This window comes from Gossypium hirsutum, chromosome A06, assembly GCF_007990345.1.
Source record: "Gossypium hirsutum isolate 1008001.06 chromosome A06, Gossypium_hirsutum_v2.1, whole genome shotgun sequence".
NCBI lineage: Eukaryota > Viridiplantae > Streptophyta > Magnoliopsida > Malvales > Malvaceae > Gossypium > Gossypium hirsutum.
This window is the reverse complement of record NC_053429.1, coordinates 11,709,204-11,727,211: the sequence shown is the minus strand read 5'-3', so window position 1 is coordinate 11,727,211 and position 18,008 is coordinate 11,709,204. Positions and strand designations below refer to the sequence as shown.

Genomic DNA, 18,008 nt, shown 5'->3' with positions numbered 1-18,008 from the left:
ATTTTAGTCATATTAACCTTCTAATCTTTGCACATTTAAAGGGCCATTATACCTCTAATAAAGGTGGTGAAAAAAAAGAAGAGAACTTTGTATATGAGAGAGGATTTTGTTTTCGGGATTAAAGGTTTGTACATTTAGGTTAATTTCTTCTCCATCTTGTATTTTCGTTTGTTTTGTTCATTAATGAAAAGTTAAAACATACTTTACTCGTGATTTTTTTATCTTCTTAATCATATCAATTAGAGAATTTTTTTATATAAATTTGTGTGCTTAATCTTCTCTATTTTTTTCATTGTTTAGTCAAATTAATTCCCAACATGAAAGCAACAAAGTCAGGTTTTGTTGCTTCATAAGTAAAACTTCATTATGGTGTTCATGTAATTAGAAGCAAGGAGGAGGATATAAGAAGAGTTAGGTTGGTACCCCACGTGTTTAGTGGGAAAATAAAATAAGCGGGATATGCAAGATTCGGCTGGGTATAAAGTGAAAATGGATGGCCAGGAGATCCAAGATGATCATCCATTTGGGGCCATTTGGGTATCAACATTTATCTACACATTCTTCAATCTTGGGTTTTATCTGGGTTGTTTTATTTAAATAGTTTATTTAAAAATATGAAAAAAAATAAATATATTACTAAATAATGACATACTCATGACACTGTATAAAAATATTTATGTAACAAAATTATAAAAAAAATAATATGTAAATTAAATATAATTTTAATTGAGATGATAAAATCAACCTAATTTTCTTAAGTTCAATGTACATATATTTTTCTAAATTTATTAAAATATATAAAATAAAAAAAAAGCATTACTACTTTTGTGTGCTTATAGAATACTACTTTGATGTTTTTAAACTATGTTTTACCAATGAAATCATAAAAAATGTAAGATGAATGCATGTGAATATAAGATTTAAAAAATTAAGAAGATAGACCGACTGTCCACTTTTAGGCACTTTACATCTGTATGTGTTATCCCTATTACATAAATCACTCAAAATCTTGCTGATTAATCCAATCATGAAAACAAGCCTATACCTTCTATACCATAGTCTATAGATGTCAAAACTAGTTGGTCATCTTTAGGTGATAGGTGTACTTTGTGTTGAAGACTAATAGATTTAATTCAAACCAATTTGAAGAGAGTAGTGAAATAATTTCTCTATTAAATTGCCACACATGTTACTATAATGCATTTCCCCCCTTTTCTTCTAACTATAACTTCATCTTTCATAACATTAATTTAAGAGTTAAACATATGGTTTTTAAAGTCAAAACTAATTTTTTAAAGTAAAATAATATTTTAGCCCCTATTTATAATTCAATTTTTTTTATAATTTTATATTCGGTATATAATTATTTCTGCATTGAAATTTATCACATTGTATATTTAAGTCTATAATGGTTATATTTTAATATTTAAAATATAATTTATGTATATTCAAATTAATTTTTACAGATAATTAATATTAATTACTGTAAAATATTTAAAATATATATATATTGCATATAAAAATATTAATAATGAGTTAAAATAAATTATTTTTATTGAAATATCATTAATGAATTTAAACATTATTTAAATGCATATATTTTACATTACAAATCATGTTTGAAATGAATATTTTTATTTTTCAAAACTACTTTTTTACAGTAGTATTAAACACTTCAATTTTAAACTAAATTTTTCAAAAGTATTTTTTTTCAAATGACTTTTTAAAACCAATGCTAAAACCAACCTCACTCTCGGTAAGATAATAAAATAAAATCTATATTACTATATATAAAATCGATTCATTTTTTTTACATGTTAAAATAATGGTTAATTTTAGTTTTAACCCTTCTACTTTTAGAATTATATAAAAATGGTTAAATTTTAATTTTAATTCTTATATTTCACTCAAATTTGATATTTAATTTCTATACTTTAATTTTGATATAATTTAGACACTTGTCCATTCTTTTTTTCTTTTCTTTTGACATGAAAAAAGTAGTGGCTAAATTTTAGTTCTAATCCCTCTACCTTTTTAAGATTATATAAGAATGGTTAAATTTTAGTTTTGATCCCTATATTTTACTCAAATTTAAGATTTAATCTCTATACTTTAATTTTGACATAATTTAGACACATGGCCATTCTTTCTTTCCTTTTCTTTTGACATAGAAAATTCTGGCTAAATTTCAATTCTAATCCATCAAATTTTTAAAGATTATATAAGAGTGGCTAAATTTCATTTTTGCTCCCTATATTTAGCTTAAATTTGAGATTTAATCTCTATACTTTAATTTAGACATAATTTAGACACATCTCCATTCTTTCTTTCTTTTCTTTTGTTATAGAAAACTAACGTTAAATTTCAATTCTAATCCATCAACTTTTTAAAGATTATATAAGAACAGCTAAATTTTAGTTTTGCTTCCTATATTTCGCTCAAATTTGATATTTAATCTCTATACTTTAATTTTGACATAATTTGGTGCCTCAACTTTTATAGTGTCATTGGTTAGTCTAAATATTTTGTTCTGATTAAAATGTCAAGGTGATTTTTTTAAGAATTGTTAACATCATTAAAATTTTCTATTAAATTCAAGTCCATTATAGTGTCATTTTGGTTCCATGGATACCATAGGAGTATCTTTCTTTCTTTCTTTTTTTTTTTTAATTTATCCCAGCAACAAAATTAAGGAATCACTCAATAGCATGACATAATATATATAATATTTCTTCTTCTTCTGTCAACCAGATATCAATCAAACTTTTTCTGGACTTGTCTATAAAAATTTTAATGTTGGTAACAAATAGACTTAAATTTTAAAATTCAAAAAATAATTTCTTAAAAATAAAAGTATAAAAATTAAATCTCATAATACAATAACTTCAAGCATATTATAACCTTTAAATTTTTTATTTTATAATTTAATAATAAATAAATAATGCGAAGTGTGGAAGCAAACATACTAATAAGAAAAAAAATGGTGGGCTATAATTCTTTGGCCATGCCACATGCCAACTAGTGAATCAAATTCTTTTATGGGAAATGGTCGCCGGAAAAATGTTGTCCTACAAAATTTTTTGCCCTTTAAAAGAATGAGAAAAAAAAAAGTTGTAGCACATGCTGAAGGAGCGGAGCCTCTACTTTAGGATCCCACGATTGAAAGGATAATTTATGAATTGCGATATTTTTGTGTTATAATTATGTTTGAAGCATTATATTTATATAAAATTTAACATATAATAACATTTTTTTTTCATTTGGTGTTCATATCTTAATATAAAGTTACAAATAATAAATTGATATCCCACAATTTTAAAAAGGTAATGAAAATTTAAATTATGCTTTCAATTCTATCTTCCTTGTATGGATTTGTAGTTCGAATAAACTACCAAGCTATGCATAATGAACATTTTTTTAAAATTAGTTGTACCAAAAAAAAAACAAAAAAACAAAAAAGAAAGAAAGAAAGCTTTTTCACTTTTACTTGATAAAAGATTTATAAACAAGTGCTTTACATGCATAAAAGAAGATATGGGCATTCCAATATGTTCTTTTAATTTAAATATTATGTTGGAATGACCATATTTTCTAGTAATAAGTGAAATGCAAAGAACTCTAAAATTGCATGTAAAAAGCAAGACATCGAGTAATTACAATTTATTTATTGCTTTGTCAAGATAAATGAGTGATACATGGAAAAAAAAAGAACAATAACCATCGCTGAAATTACATCCGACAATATTGTCACACCTTTTCTTTATGAATGATGTGGTTTTATTTGCGAAAATTGTTCGAAAGTCTATGAATGCCATCAAAGAGACTTGGGAAATGAACAATCGGGGTAAAGTATCATCTTTTAGAAATCAAGGGTTATGTTCTCTCCTAGAATTGAAGGTGCTCCAAAATTTTGGGGATGGATGCTCTCTATATTAAAGAGATCATCGATCTGAGTAGATATCTTGGGTTACTTATCCACTCAAAACAACTTCAAGCAAAGATTACGAGTTTATTATTAATAGAATATGAGGTAAACTAAGCTCATGGAAGGTTGATATTCTCTTTCCTACCAAAAGACTTGTTCTTATCCAAGGAACAATCATTGCTATCTTAACTTTATGTAGTGTTGCCTCCTCCTAGGAGCATCTAAGACCAATTGGATCGAATCCATTGAAACTTTCTTTGAGGGGGAAAGTGAGAAAGCTAGAAAGATTCAACTTATAAGCTAAGATAAAATCACCCAAGCAAAGTGTAATGGAGGGCTAGGTTTAAGAGTTATGAAGTACCAAAACCAAGCTCAAATCATGAAACTAGCTTGGAGACTTATACATAAAAGGGACAAATTATAGGCAAAGGTACTATTCTCCAACTACCTGTTAGGTAGGCATATAGTCTCTTCAAACCTAAGGTGGCTATGAAATTTTATAAGATAGTGAGTTATGTATAAGATAGTGAGTTATGTTCCATGTGTCAAATAAATTCAATTATTCTGTTTGTTGAGTTCTTACAATAAGGACTAAATTGAACTAAATTCAAGATAAAAAAATTCTATTCCAAAATGTGAAAAGGAAGTTGATTCTAATATAATTTCCCAAGTAAACATGATGAGAACTAGTGGGATATAGATGACATGCCATTAGGAAATACTTAGCATGCTCTTTGTTTTGACATTGCACTTCAGTGCCACTCTATTTTGATTAAGCACTTCGGTCATATTCTATTCTAACATGGCACTTTAGTGCTACTTTGTTTTGTTATTGCCCTTCGGTGCATCCTTGGACTATTTCTGTATATCCTACGTACTCTGTTAAGTCTACGTTGGGCCCCCGTTGAATAATAAAAGAAAAAAAAAACTAAGAATAATATGACAAGGTTATGTGTTAGTAATGGAATGATCATGAAAGGAATTATAATGATTGAGTTATAGTATGAAAATTCTAATACTAAATTATTATATACTTATTTGTTGCAATGTTATTGAATTGTGGTTTCATTTATTTAATAAAAGGTACGTTTAATTCTCGTTGTACTTACTAAGCTTTCATAGACTTAATAATTATTTCTAAGGCGTAGGTAAAAACATGAAGTGAGGATTTGTTGAGGATCAGTCTCATCGCATCTTATCACATCCCATAAGCTTGGAAAAGAGTATGTTATCTCCACTATTTTGTTTGAAGCACTATTTTATTTTAAGTATATGACATGTACCTAGGTGAATGTTTATACAAGTAAATAGGGAACTAATTGATTCCCACCCTTGTGTTTGATGTGTTTTGGTGAGTAAATATAATATATTATTTGGTATGAGTTATGGTTTGTGTTTGGAATGATTATGAATGATTTTGGTATGGTTTGGATGTGTTTGTAAAAAGAATTTTTAGGTCCCCTATTGATACGAGTCACAAAAGCCCAAATTCTTGAAGGCGAGGCCCAATAAGCAAATTCCCAGCCCAATCAAGAAATCCATCCATACTTAGTTGAAAATCAGGCCAAATTGTCAAAGTGGCCCAAGTTGTAAAGTTTATTTTTATTTATTTATTTTATTTAGTTTAAATTTTTATATTCAGTCCAAGAGTCCCAAATAAAAGACCCTTGGCCGAATTTCCATATTAAAATAATTAGGAGTTTTTTTTTAGTTTTAGTTTTAGTGTTCTAATTAAATTAGGAAAACATTTGAAAGGCCTATTTATATGGCTTGGCCAGCCACCCTACATAACATTACAATTACATTGAAAATTTCAGATTTGATTTGAGTGAAAATTCTCTTTGAGTTCTTCAAGGATTTTCTCTTGAGTTTTCCTTAGAAGTTGTTTTAACAATCTTTTTGATTGTGGGAGCCATCTTCAACCTTCTTCTTGCCATTGATATTCTTTGGAGGGGAGATTAGAGCCGTTTGAAGGGAGTTGTGAGATCTTTCGAGATTTCAAGGCTTCTTAGGACTTATCTTTTAATTTCTTACTGTCAATTCTTTCTTTATTTCTACTTGTGCTGAATCATTATCTAATCTATTTTCTGTTCTTATTGTGTTTTCAGCCTTTTTCTATCTTAAGGAATCAGCCCAAAAATCCCCAATTTCTAGGGTTTTTCCATACTCGTTTTGGGTGAAATTAGATTGTCGAAATTTGGGGAAAACTATCTTGGTGTTCAATTGGGCAAAATCACAATCTCCTTGAGGGTTTCAAGAACCCTAACACTTATTTCTATTCTCAATTTGATTCTTTGCTGATTTGGGGATTTTATTTCAGATCTAAAAATTTAAAAATCTAATCTTTTAATTTTCTGTTTCGTTTCAGATCTAATTGTTTAGGGTTTTCGTAGGAGTTTCCCGTGACTTGACAACTCGATCTTGGTCCGCGCGTAACCCCGTATCATTTGGTATCAGATTTTGGGCGTTTTGGGTGTTCTTGGTTGATTTTTAAACTGATCTCTATTTTTTAAAACATAAACGGCAGTTTTACCCAGAAAAATTGTTTAAAAAAAATTCATTTGAGTGGGTAAACGTTGTCCGATTGATCTGAAATTTTACATACATATTTTTGGCACTGTGATTGAATATAAAAAAATTATTCCCGCAAAAAAATCAGTCAAAAAAGTCAAAAAATCAAAAAATACGAAATTCAATAAAAATTTAAAAAAAGATTTAGCGGGTTGAATTTGGTGCCCAAAATTTCCAAATCAAAAATTAAATATATAAGGACACTCCAGATTTAATTTCGTGATTTTTGGAGATCGGGAACACCTCGAACGAAGTTGTCAAGTTACTCCGCAGTGTTTCGGGTTTTCTGTTTTCAGCAATTTTTATTGATTCTTAGCTGTAGGTTTTCATTTGTTTCCCTTTATTCTTCCTTTAAGTTATCTAACACCTTCTTGTTTCTTGTGTTAGTAGGATTTAAACGTGTGCACAACTTCTTCCTCGGTGCAACACGAATCAATTGGTGTCTCGTCAGTTTTTGGCATCCTAGTGCAAATTAGGATTCTTTGGTAGTTTGGTTCATCCACTCTCTAATTGGTTGATATAAACTCTGATAAAGAACTCACAAGATTGAATTCGACCTCATTGAGAATTTGATTTTTTCTTTTTGAGTGATTAACGGTGAGGTTTGATAACTTTTATTTTTGAGTGTTGAGTGTTTTACAGGTTTTAAAAAAAATGTCTACAGGTGATAATACTAGTGACATATTTAAAAAATTCCAACAACAGTTGGACGAACAGGCTGCTGCACTTCGAGCGTTGACTGCTACTATCAATGAGGTGCGGTTGAATCAAGAGCCTCAATATCGAGATCAAATTAAAGACGATGTGGATAACCAGCCTCCTGCTCATAGGTGCGCTCCTCGGCGTGTCCCTAGAACTGATTATGATCTTCATGATCATGGACAACCCTCTTTGGCAAAACCAAAGAGCGAGCAGCAACAAGAACATCTCTTTCATACTCGCTGCCATGTACAAGGTAAGCTTTGTAGAGTTATTATTGATGGTGAAAGTTGCTCGAACGTAGCCAGCACGACGATGGTGGAAAAGCTTTGCTTAACCACTACCAAGCATCCACGACCTTATCAACTACAAGGGCTTAGCAACGAAAGCCAATTTAAGGTCACTCAACAAGTGCGCATCGCCTTTTCTATCGGTAAATATCAAGACGAAGTCGTGTGCGACGTAGTACCTATTCAAGCCTGCCATTTATTGCTAGGAGAACCATGGCAACTGGATCGAAAAGTCACTCACGATGGTCGTACCAATAGGTATTCTTTCAAGCATCAAGGAAAGAAACTTACCTTAGTGCCGCTCACTCCGGAACAAGTCCATGAGGACCAAATCAAACTGAGAAATTCTGTTAAAACAAGTGAGGAAAAAGAAAAAGAGAATGAAAAAGAGCAAAAAGAGATTGAGAGTGAAAAGGAATGTGAAACAGAAAAGAAATTTGAAAAAGAAGTTGAAGAAAGAAGAGAAAATGAGTTAGAAAAAGAAACAAAAGAAAAAGACGAGGAAAGGCTAGTGAGGAATGTTTCCACTAACCAAGATATGAATTTTTCTTGTGTTGCTACTTTTCAGGTTCCTGAAAGATCGAAAGATAACTTTCAACTTCAATACCTCTCAAATGAAAGATGCTTTCATACGATCAACTTAGGCAAAGATGAAATCACACTACATGATCCCGAAGGTAAGCGAGGTAAGGAAATTTTAGAAACCGAGTCCATTGCAGATTTGAAAATTATTGATAAAACTTTTGGTGACTTAGTTCTTAAAAGATCCCCTCATTTTGATCCGATTAATTGTTACTCTTCGATTGTGGTTGATAAAGTCATTACGAAAAGAAGCGTGATTTGTTATTCTCTTGATTTACCTTGTGTAAAATCCTCGAATTTGTCCAAATCTGTTTTGGAGAATAAGGTAACGAAATTTTCCAAATTTGTTTTCAATTTATATTCGTGCCTTAAACAGTTTATGTGGTTGTACATGAAGTTTGAGTTCCATTTGACAAAGGTTAACTCAACAACGGAGATTCAACTACACTATGCCCCCGATGAGCGAAGGTTTGTTTTAAATGAAAAAGGTAAAATCGACCCTTATTCTTCTGCTTATCGAGGTAAGATGCTTGAAACCTTTGAAACACTTTTGTACTCCTCGGATAGTGATAAAGATCGTGTTGATGAACACTTAGATCGAAACGTGCTTGACTGTCCTATTTTATTTATTGATGATCTATCTGTTTTGATGGTTGATAAAAAGATTCTTATTTTTGATAATGCATGTGTGAGTGAATCTATAGACCGTCGATTAATGCATGGTATGATTATGCAACTCTGTGAACCATGTGAATCTTTTCAAATACCTACTTGTGACGATTATGTTTACCATTTGATTTATTACTCGCAATTTATTCATGGTTTGTGGGAACAATGTGAGACGACTGAATGCCTTAAAACATGTCCATCTTTGTTTCAAATATTTGACGAGGCAGTGGTGAGTAAATTAAATTGTTTGCATGGTAATCTGAATCTGTCCATTCACATGCGTTATACCTGTTCTATTATGCTTATGATTGGACTACAAGCTTATTTCCGTTGCTATTTACTATCTCATGGCTATTCTTCTCAGTGGACTCAATTGCCATTAGTCCCGTTTGATAGAGGAAAGTCGAGTTCATTTGATTTTTCAGATTCGAGGACGAATCTTTTTTAGGAAGGGGGGAATGATACGAGTCACAAAAGCCCAAATTCTTGAAGGCGAGGCCCAATAAGCAAATTCCCAGCCCAATCAAGAAATCCATCCATACTTAGTTGAAAACCAGGCCAAATTGTCAAAGTGGCCCAAGTTGTAAAGTTTATTTTTATTTATTTATTTTATTTAGTTTAAATTTTTATATTCAGTCCAAGAGTCCCAAATAAAAGACCCTTGGCCGAATTTCCATATTAAAATAATTAGGAGTTTTTTTTTAGTTTTAGTTTTAGTGTTCTAATTAAATTAGGAAAACATTTGAAAGGCCTATTTATATGGCTTGGCCAGCCACCCTACATAACATTACAATTACATTGAAAATTTCAGATTTGATTTGAGTGAAAATTCTCTTTGAGTTCTTCAAGGATTTTCTCTTGAGTTTTCCTTAGAAGTTGTTTTAACAATCTTTTTGATTGTGGGAGCCATCTTCAACCTTCTTCTTGCCATTGATATTCTTTGGAGGGGAGATTAGAGCCGTTTGAAGGGAGTTGTGAGATCTTTCGAGATTTCAAGGCTTCTTAGGACTTATCTTTTAATTTCTTACTGTCAATTCTTTCTTTATTTCTACTTGTGCTGAATCATTATCTAATCTATTTTCTGTTCTTATTGTGTTTTCAGCCTTTTTCTATCTTAAGGAATCAGCCCAAAAATCCCCAATTTCTAGGGTTTTTCCATACTCGTTTTGGGTGAAATTAGATTGTCGAAATTTGGGGAAAACTATCTTGGTGTTCAATTGGGCAGAATCACAATCTCCTTGAGGGTTTCAAGAACCCTAACACTTATTTCTATTCTCAATTTGATTCTTTGCTGATTTGGGGATTTTATTTCAGATCTAAAAATTTAAAAATCTAATCTTTTAATTTTCTGTTTCGTTTCAGATCTAATTGTTTAGGGTTTTCGTAGGAGTTTCCCGTGACTTGGCAACTCGATCTTGGTCCGCGCGCAACCCCGTATCACCTATCCTAGGTCTCGAGACATATGAAGTGTGTCTCGAGACATACAAACTTTGAAGCTAAAAATCTACAATAACTAAGCCATGTCTCGAGACATAAAGGACTTTGTCTCAAGATAAGGCAACAACGAAGCTAAACTTGTACAGTGTCATGGCAATGTCTTGAGATATGTAGGCCTTGGTCTTGAGACATATTGACCTACAACTAAAACTTTTTATTTGAATTAAATAAGACATGAAACAAATTTTATATGCAATTTAATCTTTATTAATAGCCTAATTAAGTTCCTAAAAAAGAAATAAGTTCTTGAAATTATTACTAAAAGTGTTTAAAATCGTAAATGCAAGTTCAATGTTAAATGTAACATTTGTTGCTCGAATTCACTCAGGTAAGTGGTGTTACAATTATAGTCTTATGATGCTCTACTAAATTATTTATAATTTATAATACAATTTAACATTTAAAACCCAATTATTCAACAACAGCATGTTAATAAGACCCAATTAGATCCTATCAAATTTCCCTTTAATCAACAATAGTAGGTTAATAACACTATTCATCACAATTTTAATCAAATTTCAAACATATTTAATAACAATAATTTAATAGTTAAATCTTTAATCTTCAAAATATAATGCATAATATAACTAAAAAAACTAGTTTAAAAGAAACCTTAAAATCATAGATTTTTTTGTTTTTTTTTGTTTTTTTTTCCACAAGATTACCAAAAGTCAAGGGGAGAAAACATATGAGATGGAATAAACAAGTTATACATTTCATGGCGTGTGATAGTAGAAATATATGAGTAGCCTTGGCGAATATTGAACTTAAGGTGTGAGCTCAAATGCTTAAGTTTTTACATCGAGTGAGCGGGTAATGAAGAATCCTAAAGGATTAGAGGCACAAATTTGAATCCTCTCCCATGTTGTTCCTTTTTCTTTATCTTTTGGCTATCTGCTTCTTAGTACAAAGAACCAACCAATGAACTAAGATCGAAGTTAATTAAAATAATTATGATTAATCTCAAATTAACTAACAAAAAAATATTCTAAACATGAAGCATTAAATAAATAAATATATAATCCCAGCAAATTTTGCATCATGTCATCTTAAGAACAAAAGACAAGTAGTTGTTTATTAATCAATTGGAATATTTACAATATTTCTCCAAATTCTATTTATATAAATAATATGTATAAAGATATTAAATGGTAAATTTAATTTTTTTTAAACTGACGGTAAATTTTAATTTAAAAATCAAAGCTGGGTAAAGTTTAATTTTAAAAATTCAAATTTTAATGGCAAAGTTCAATTACATAAAAGGTTGAGTGATAATTTATTTATATTCTTAAAGTATAATGATAAATATAAATCAAAATAAAATATAGTGACAAATATCAATATTCACTTACAATAATGTAGCAGATTTACACCATAACTTATTTTTTATTCATGCTTGTTGTGAGTCATAATTGAAGCAGGCATGTGACATTGTATTATTTGTTGTCAATACCACACCATCTCATTATAACGGTGTTATAAAGAAGATACTAAAGCGTGTGACATGTTCTAAGCTTAGGTACTCAATTAAGTACAAATGATCAAATTTGTGAGACAAAATTTAAATGGGTTAATATATAGGCTTAAATGCTAAAAAAGCCCTTCAAAAATAATTAAAAAAAATCATTTGAGCCCTTCAACGAAAAGTGCATCCAATTAAGCCCTTTGAAATTAATTTTCCGTCCAAGCCCTTTATGGATTGTTAACTTGACATTGGCTCAACAAAGTCGGACACGTGTTGCGTTATAAATGATACACGTGTTATTTTATTAAAGTAAATTTTTAATAACATGGAAATTGAATAAAAGAATTTTAATGACATGAAAAATAAAAAATGAATTGTTTTTATTAAGTTAGAAAAAACATTAATTAATAAAAGAAAATCTAATTTGAAACAAAATCTTCAGAGGACTGAGAGCTTTATATTCTTCGAAAAATTAAAATCAAAATCTTGAGAGCAAAAGTAAAAACTCCTAAGAATCCTAATTGTCATTACATATGAATTTCTTAAGCTAACACTCAAAACTCATTGCCCTAAATCAAGTACTGATTCAAACCCCCCCCCAAAGTCTCTTCAATCGAAACCTAAGATTCCGGTATCGAAGCGAAGTAGTTGTCTTAGTTTAATCGAACCCTAAAATACTTCAAATGAACACTGAAATTGAATTAACCCCGATCTTGAATTGAGAGGAATTGTTAAACATACATTGAGTCATTGACTTCTATCGTGGTTTAGGATTGATATATGCTTGTTGCTGAGAAAGTAACATGAGTTTTGGGTTCATTATTGTGATGATTTATTTCTCTTTAGTTTGAGGGAGATTATGCATGATGGTTTGATTTTTTATGCTTATAGAGGACAATAGTACGAGTGTTGTCTACTTCATTCGTTTCTGATTGAAAATGTGTTGCCTTTGTCTTTTTTTGCACTTCTTTATTAGATTAGGGATTTGATGAGGATGGTGACCCCTAAACCCAAAATTTTAACCCTTAAATCATGCTTCTTCTTCTTAAATCCATGTGTCAAAAATGGTCTTTCCACTTGTTCAAATTATTTCCACGTCATAATAACACGTGTACCATTCATAACTCGACATGTGTCCGACTTTGCTGAGTCAACGTCAGGTTAATGGCTCGTCAAAAGTTTGGACAAAAAAATAACTTCAAATGACTCAATTGGGTGCACTTTTTGTTGAGAGGCTCAATTGATTTTTTAATAATTTTCATAGGGATTTTTTGGTATTTAAGCCTAATATATATTGTGGCCCCTAAACTTGGCAACTTGTACTTATTTAGTACCAAAATTTTTTTGTGAACCTATCTAGTGCCTAAACTTTAAAACCCTTAACCAAGTTGGTATCTTTTATTGATACTTGACTAACACAGTTAGATTTTGGGCTCATGGCCAATAGAATGTTGACACATGTCTTAAAATTTAATAAATTTTTTTCTTAAAAATATTAAGAAATTAAGAAAATTTTTAATTTATATGTATTGACAAACAACTGTCTATATTCATTTGAATTTGGACAACATTTTATCTAGATTCATTCTGAAAATGTATTTTTGGTAATTTTATATATTTTTTATAATTTCAAATAGTAATATATAATTTATTTTTAAAATAAATTCTAGGTGTTTTAGAAAATTTTTAATTTTTTTAATTTTTGTTAAATTTTAAGAATTTTTTATTTCACGTGTACAATAAACTTTAACAAATGGTTCATTCTATACATATATTTCTAGTAATTATATATATTTTTAAAATTTCAAAAAATAATATAAAAATATTTTCTAAAATTAATAAAAATAAAAAATGCAATTTTTATATATTTAACCAAAATACAAATAATTTATACTTGAATTTTTAATTATGCTCGAGAAAGTTTTATTAATTCTCTAATTAATCAAGATTTTGTTTAATTATCAATTTAAGAACATTTTAGATTGTGTTAGTATGCATTTTTCTCGTCCGCTCGAACTTATTTTAAAAACATGGAATTTATATTATAAAAACTTGGAATTTTTTTTAAAAATATATTATTATTTGAAATTATTAAAAACACACATGCAGAATAAGCCTAAATAAATCATTGTTTAAATTTCAAATTTTTAAAAAATAAGTTTACTTATTTTCTTTTTTTTTAAAAATATTACTATTATTATTAAGACACATGCCAATATTCAATTGGGTACTAACTTAAATCCTTAAATCCAAAGGTGTTGAGTGAAATATCAATAAAAAGTATCAACGTAGTTAATAACTAATTTATATTATTATGCGGATACATAGGTCGATTGTGTATATTAAATTTATAATATTATTTTTTGTTTAAATTTTATAATGAATTTCTTCAAACAATTGAAAAACTAATGTAATTATAAAACATATTTGAAAATATTTAATTAATTTAAAATAAGTATATTAATGTTATTTAATTTTAAAATATTTAACATTAAAATAATATAAAAATTCATTATAGTTTGAATATTAATATTTTTATATTATAAATTTATTATTAACAATCTATTACAGATTAATTGTTAATATTAATATTATTAAAATTATTATTTTATTTTAATAAAATTATTATTTCAACGAGGAGCGGGAATATGTGGGACAATATATGGAAAGTAAAAATAAAAGCCTGCCGATCCAACGCCAGATTCTCTCTCTCCCCTTCAGTTTTAACTCGGGTTTATTTCTGTTTCAACTTTATAAACTCGTGATCCCCCTTCTCTGTCTCATTTCTCTTTCTTTTATGGGTTCTCACCGGAAATCATTTCCGCTTCTTGCAAGCAGCCGATCAAAACTAACAGCTTAATACAGCAGCATTTCCCCCTCATTTTTCAATTAAAATCCCAAAATGGTAATAAATTTTGTCTGTGTTTTTTTAGTTTCAGTTCTGGTACTGAGTTTGGGAGTAAGCTCGGAACCAGTTGAAGACAAGCAAGCTCTCCTTGCTTTCCTTTCACAGACCAAACACGAGAACCGGGTTCAATGGAACTCATCCACCTCAGCCTGCGACTGGGTCGGTGTCGAATGCGATGCCAACCGCTCTTTCGTCTACACTCTTCGTCTCCCAGGTGTGGGCCTCATCGGTTCTATTCCTCCCAACACAGTCGGTAGGTTAAACCAACTCCGAGTTTTAAGTCTACGAGCCAACCGTTTATTCGGTCCCATCCCTGCCGACTTCTCCAACCTCACTCTCCTCCGTAGCCTTTATTTACAAGATAATGAGTTCACCGGCCCCTTCCCTCCTAGTCTGACTCGTTTGACTCGTTTGATACGGCTCGATATTTCTTCTAACAATTTCACCGGTCCAATCCCTTTCACCGTCAACAATTTAACTCAACTGACCCGGCTCTTCTTGCAAAACAATAAGTTTTCTGGTTCTCTCCCGACCATCAACTCCGACGGTTTAGATGATTTCAATGTTTCTAATAACAACCTTAACGGTTCAATTCCCGGCTCGTTATCTAACTTCCGTGAATCATCATTTGCCGGGAATCTCGGTCTTTGCGGAGGCCCACTACCGCCATGTAACCCATTTTTCCCTCCTCCGGCTCCATCTCCGTCCGAGCCCATTCCCCCTACAACTTCCAGTAGGAAGTCCAGGAAGCTTTCCACCGGCGCCATTATTGGCATTGCCGTGGGGTCTGCAATTGTAGCACTTTTGTTATTATTAGTCCTCATTCTTTGCCTCTGTAAACGGCCACGACGGCCTCCGAAGCAGCAGAAGCCTTTTACGCCGATGACAACAAGAGATGTTCCGTCAGCGGAGGCGGGAACTTCGTCTTCAAAAGATGAAATAATCGGAGGGCCGTCCACAGAAGGGGAAAGAAACAAGTTGGTGTTCTTTGAAGGCGGGATTTACAGTTTCGATTTGGAGGGTTTGTTGAGGGCATCGGCGGAAGTGTTGGGAAAAGGCAGCGTGGGAACGTCGTACAAGGCGGTGCTAGAAGAGGGGACGACGGTAGTAGTTAAACGGTTAAAAGACGTGGCGGTTAGTAAAAGGGAGTTCGAAATGCAGATGGAAATGGTGGGTAAAATCACACATGAAAATCTGGTTCCATTGAGAGCGTTCTATTACTCCATAGACGAGAAATTGCTGGTTTACGACTTCATGCATGATGGTAGCTTATCTGCCCTGCTTCACGGTAAGCTTCTCTGTTTCATTTCATCTCTTTTCCGGGCTTAAGAAGCTATCTTTCATGCAAATGCTTAAAAAATAAAATCATATTGAGGATTAATTTTTTTTATTTTAGATAATTTGATTTTTCTTTCAATGCAACGTACATTTCATAATTCATTCTTCTCTGATTCACCAAATTTTCATCCCCATACATTTACATATAGTGCTGAGGGTTCCAAATGAGTGAAATTGATGGAGACATGGGTGTTGGTGAAATGATGACTCCTTTTGCAGTGTAATCAAAAAACACTTGTGGGTTCCTTTTAAGGCTTTCTTCATCACTAGTTTACTTCCCTTTCATTTCAAGAAACCAGTGGGAAAAACACAGGGTTTGGGTTTTTAAGTTTGCTTTTCCAATTCAAATTATTAGTATAATGAATGTATAAAAATAATATTTAATATTTTTTATATTTATAAAAACTTTTAATACCTTACTTTATATTTAAATTTTTTAGTCAACCAAATACTAATTCAGTTTAAAGATTATTAAATTATCTTTTTTATATATACAAAACAGATTATTTTTTATGATTGTATTTTTTTTATATTTTTTAAAATTCAATAATTACGGTGACATAATAAATTTTATAAACTTTTAATAAATATATTTATTAGGCATGATGTAATTTAGTATTAGTGGATTTAATTAAAATGATGAGTTAATAATAATATAGTGTATCTGTATCTGATTGACCATTAATTACATTTTGGGTAATAAAGAAAATTGCACCCTCCTCTCCAGTTGGCAAATTAGAACAGTTGTGTTTTAGTAGTTTGGTAATGAATTAAACCGCGTCATTATGTGATAAATGTTACAGGCAGCAGAGGCTCAGGCCGAACACCGCTGGACTGGGACAACCGAATGAAGATAGCATTAAGCACGGCTAGGGGCTTAGAACACCTCCATGTTTCAGCAAAACTGGTACATGGCAACATTAAATCCTCCAACATTCTTTTACGATCAGACCACAAAGCTTGTATCTCCGACTTTGGTCTCAATCCACTCTTTGGCAACACCACTCCTCCTAGCCGTGTTGCAGGCTATCGAGCACCTGAAATACTTGAAACCTGCAAAGTTACGTTCGAGTCCGATGTTTACAGCTTTGGAGTGTTATTACTAGAATTATTAACAGGCAAAGCACCTAATCAAGCATCTTTAGGGGAAGAGGGGATCGATCTCCCTCGTTGGGTCCAATCTGTGGTTCGAGAGGAATGGACCGCAGAGGTTTTTGATGTGGAGTTAATGAGATATCATAGAATTGAAGAGGAAATGGTGCAGCTGTTACAAATTGCGATGACTTGCGTATCAACTGTGCCCGATCAAAGACCCGCCATGCAAGAAGTGGTACGAATGATTGAAGATATGAATCGAGGTGAAACTGACGATGGATTACGACAATCGTCTGATGATCGGTCAAAAGGATCCGACGGTCATACTCCTGCGGAATCTAGAACCCCACCGAGATCCTCCACACCGTAGCATAATGTGCACAAAGTGGTCATTTGCTCCAAATTGTGATCTTTGTTTCTATTTTTGGGGGGTTTTAGTTTTTCTCTTAATTGTCCTTTGAAATTATTTTTTAAGTAGATTTTTTGGGGGGGGGAGATTTGAGTTGTTTTTGGTGGTTGGATAGTTCCATCAACTGATTGGAAAATGCATTTTAGTTTTATTTAATTCTTTCCACTGGAATCTGTAACTCCTGTCTTGTCCCATTAAACAAATGTTTGGGGTGTAAAATTTTGTATTTGTAATTTTATTTAATAATTTTGTTTGTATTGCAAATGGCCAAGTGAAAGGGAAGTGGGGAGTTGAAATTTTCATCTAAAAATTCCAACCTCGTGTTTGGAATGCCAATTGCATCATCCACTTTTATATTTTTTTGGTAATTTGGAGTTGAGAAAGGTCGGCTAATGTACAATGCTCAAAACACAAACCAAACATCCATTTCTTGCTTTTACCGCTGTCAATTTTGACTCTTTTAACTCCACCCAATATTGAGAATATCAAATTTGTATTTTTTTTTAAGGTTAATATATATTTTGCTCTTTGAATTTGTTGATTTATATTTAGTTAGAATT

At 31.2% G+C, this 18,008-nt stretch overlaps 1 protein-coding gene across 1 annotated transcript; it reads left to right on the top strand.

Annotated features, from left to right (window-relative positions):
- The first annotated feature begins 14,391 nt into the window (after positions 1-14,391).
- Positions 14,392-17,730, top strand: LOC107962648 (probable inactive receptor kinase At2g26730). The gene is made up of 2 exons (XM_041115119.1): positions 14,392-15,894; positions 16,748-17,730. Exons 1-2 carry the CDS (start codon positions 14,601-14,603, stop codon positions 17,407-17,409), a joined length of 1,956 nt encoding a protein of 651 aa, XP_040971053.1. The 5' UTR covers positions 14,392-14,600; the 3' UTR covers positions 17,410-17,730.
- Positions 17,731-18,008: the final 278 nt, after the last annotated feature.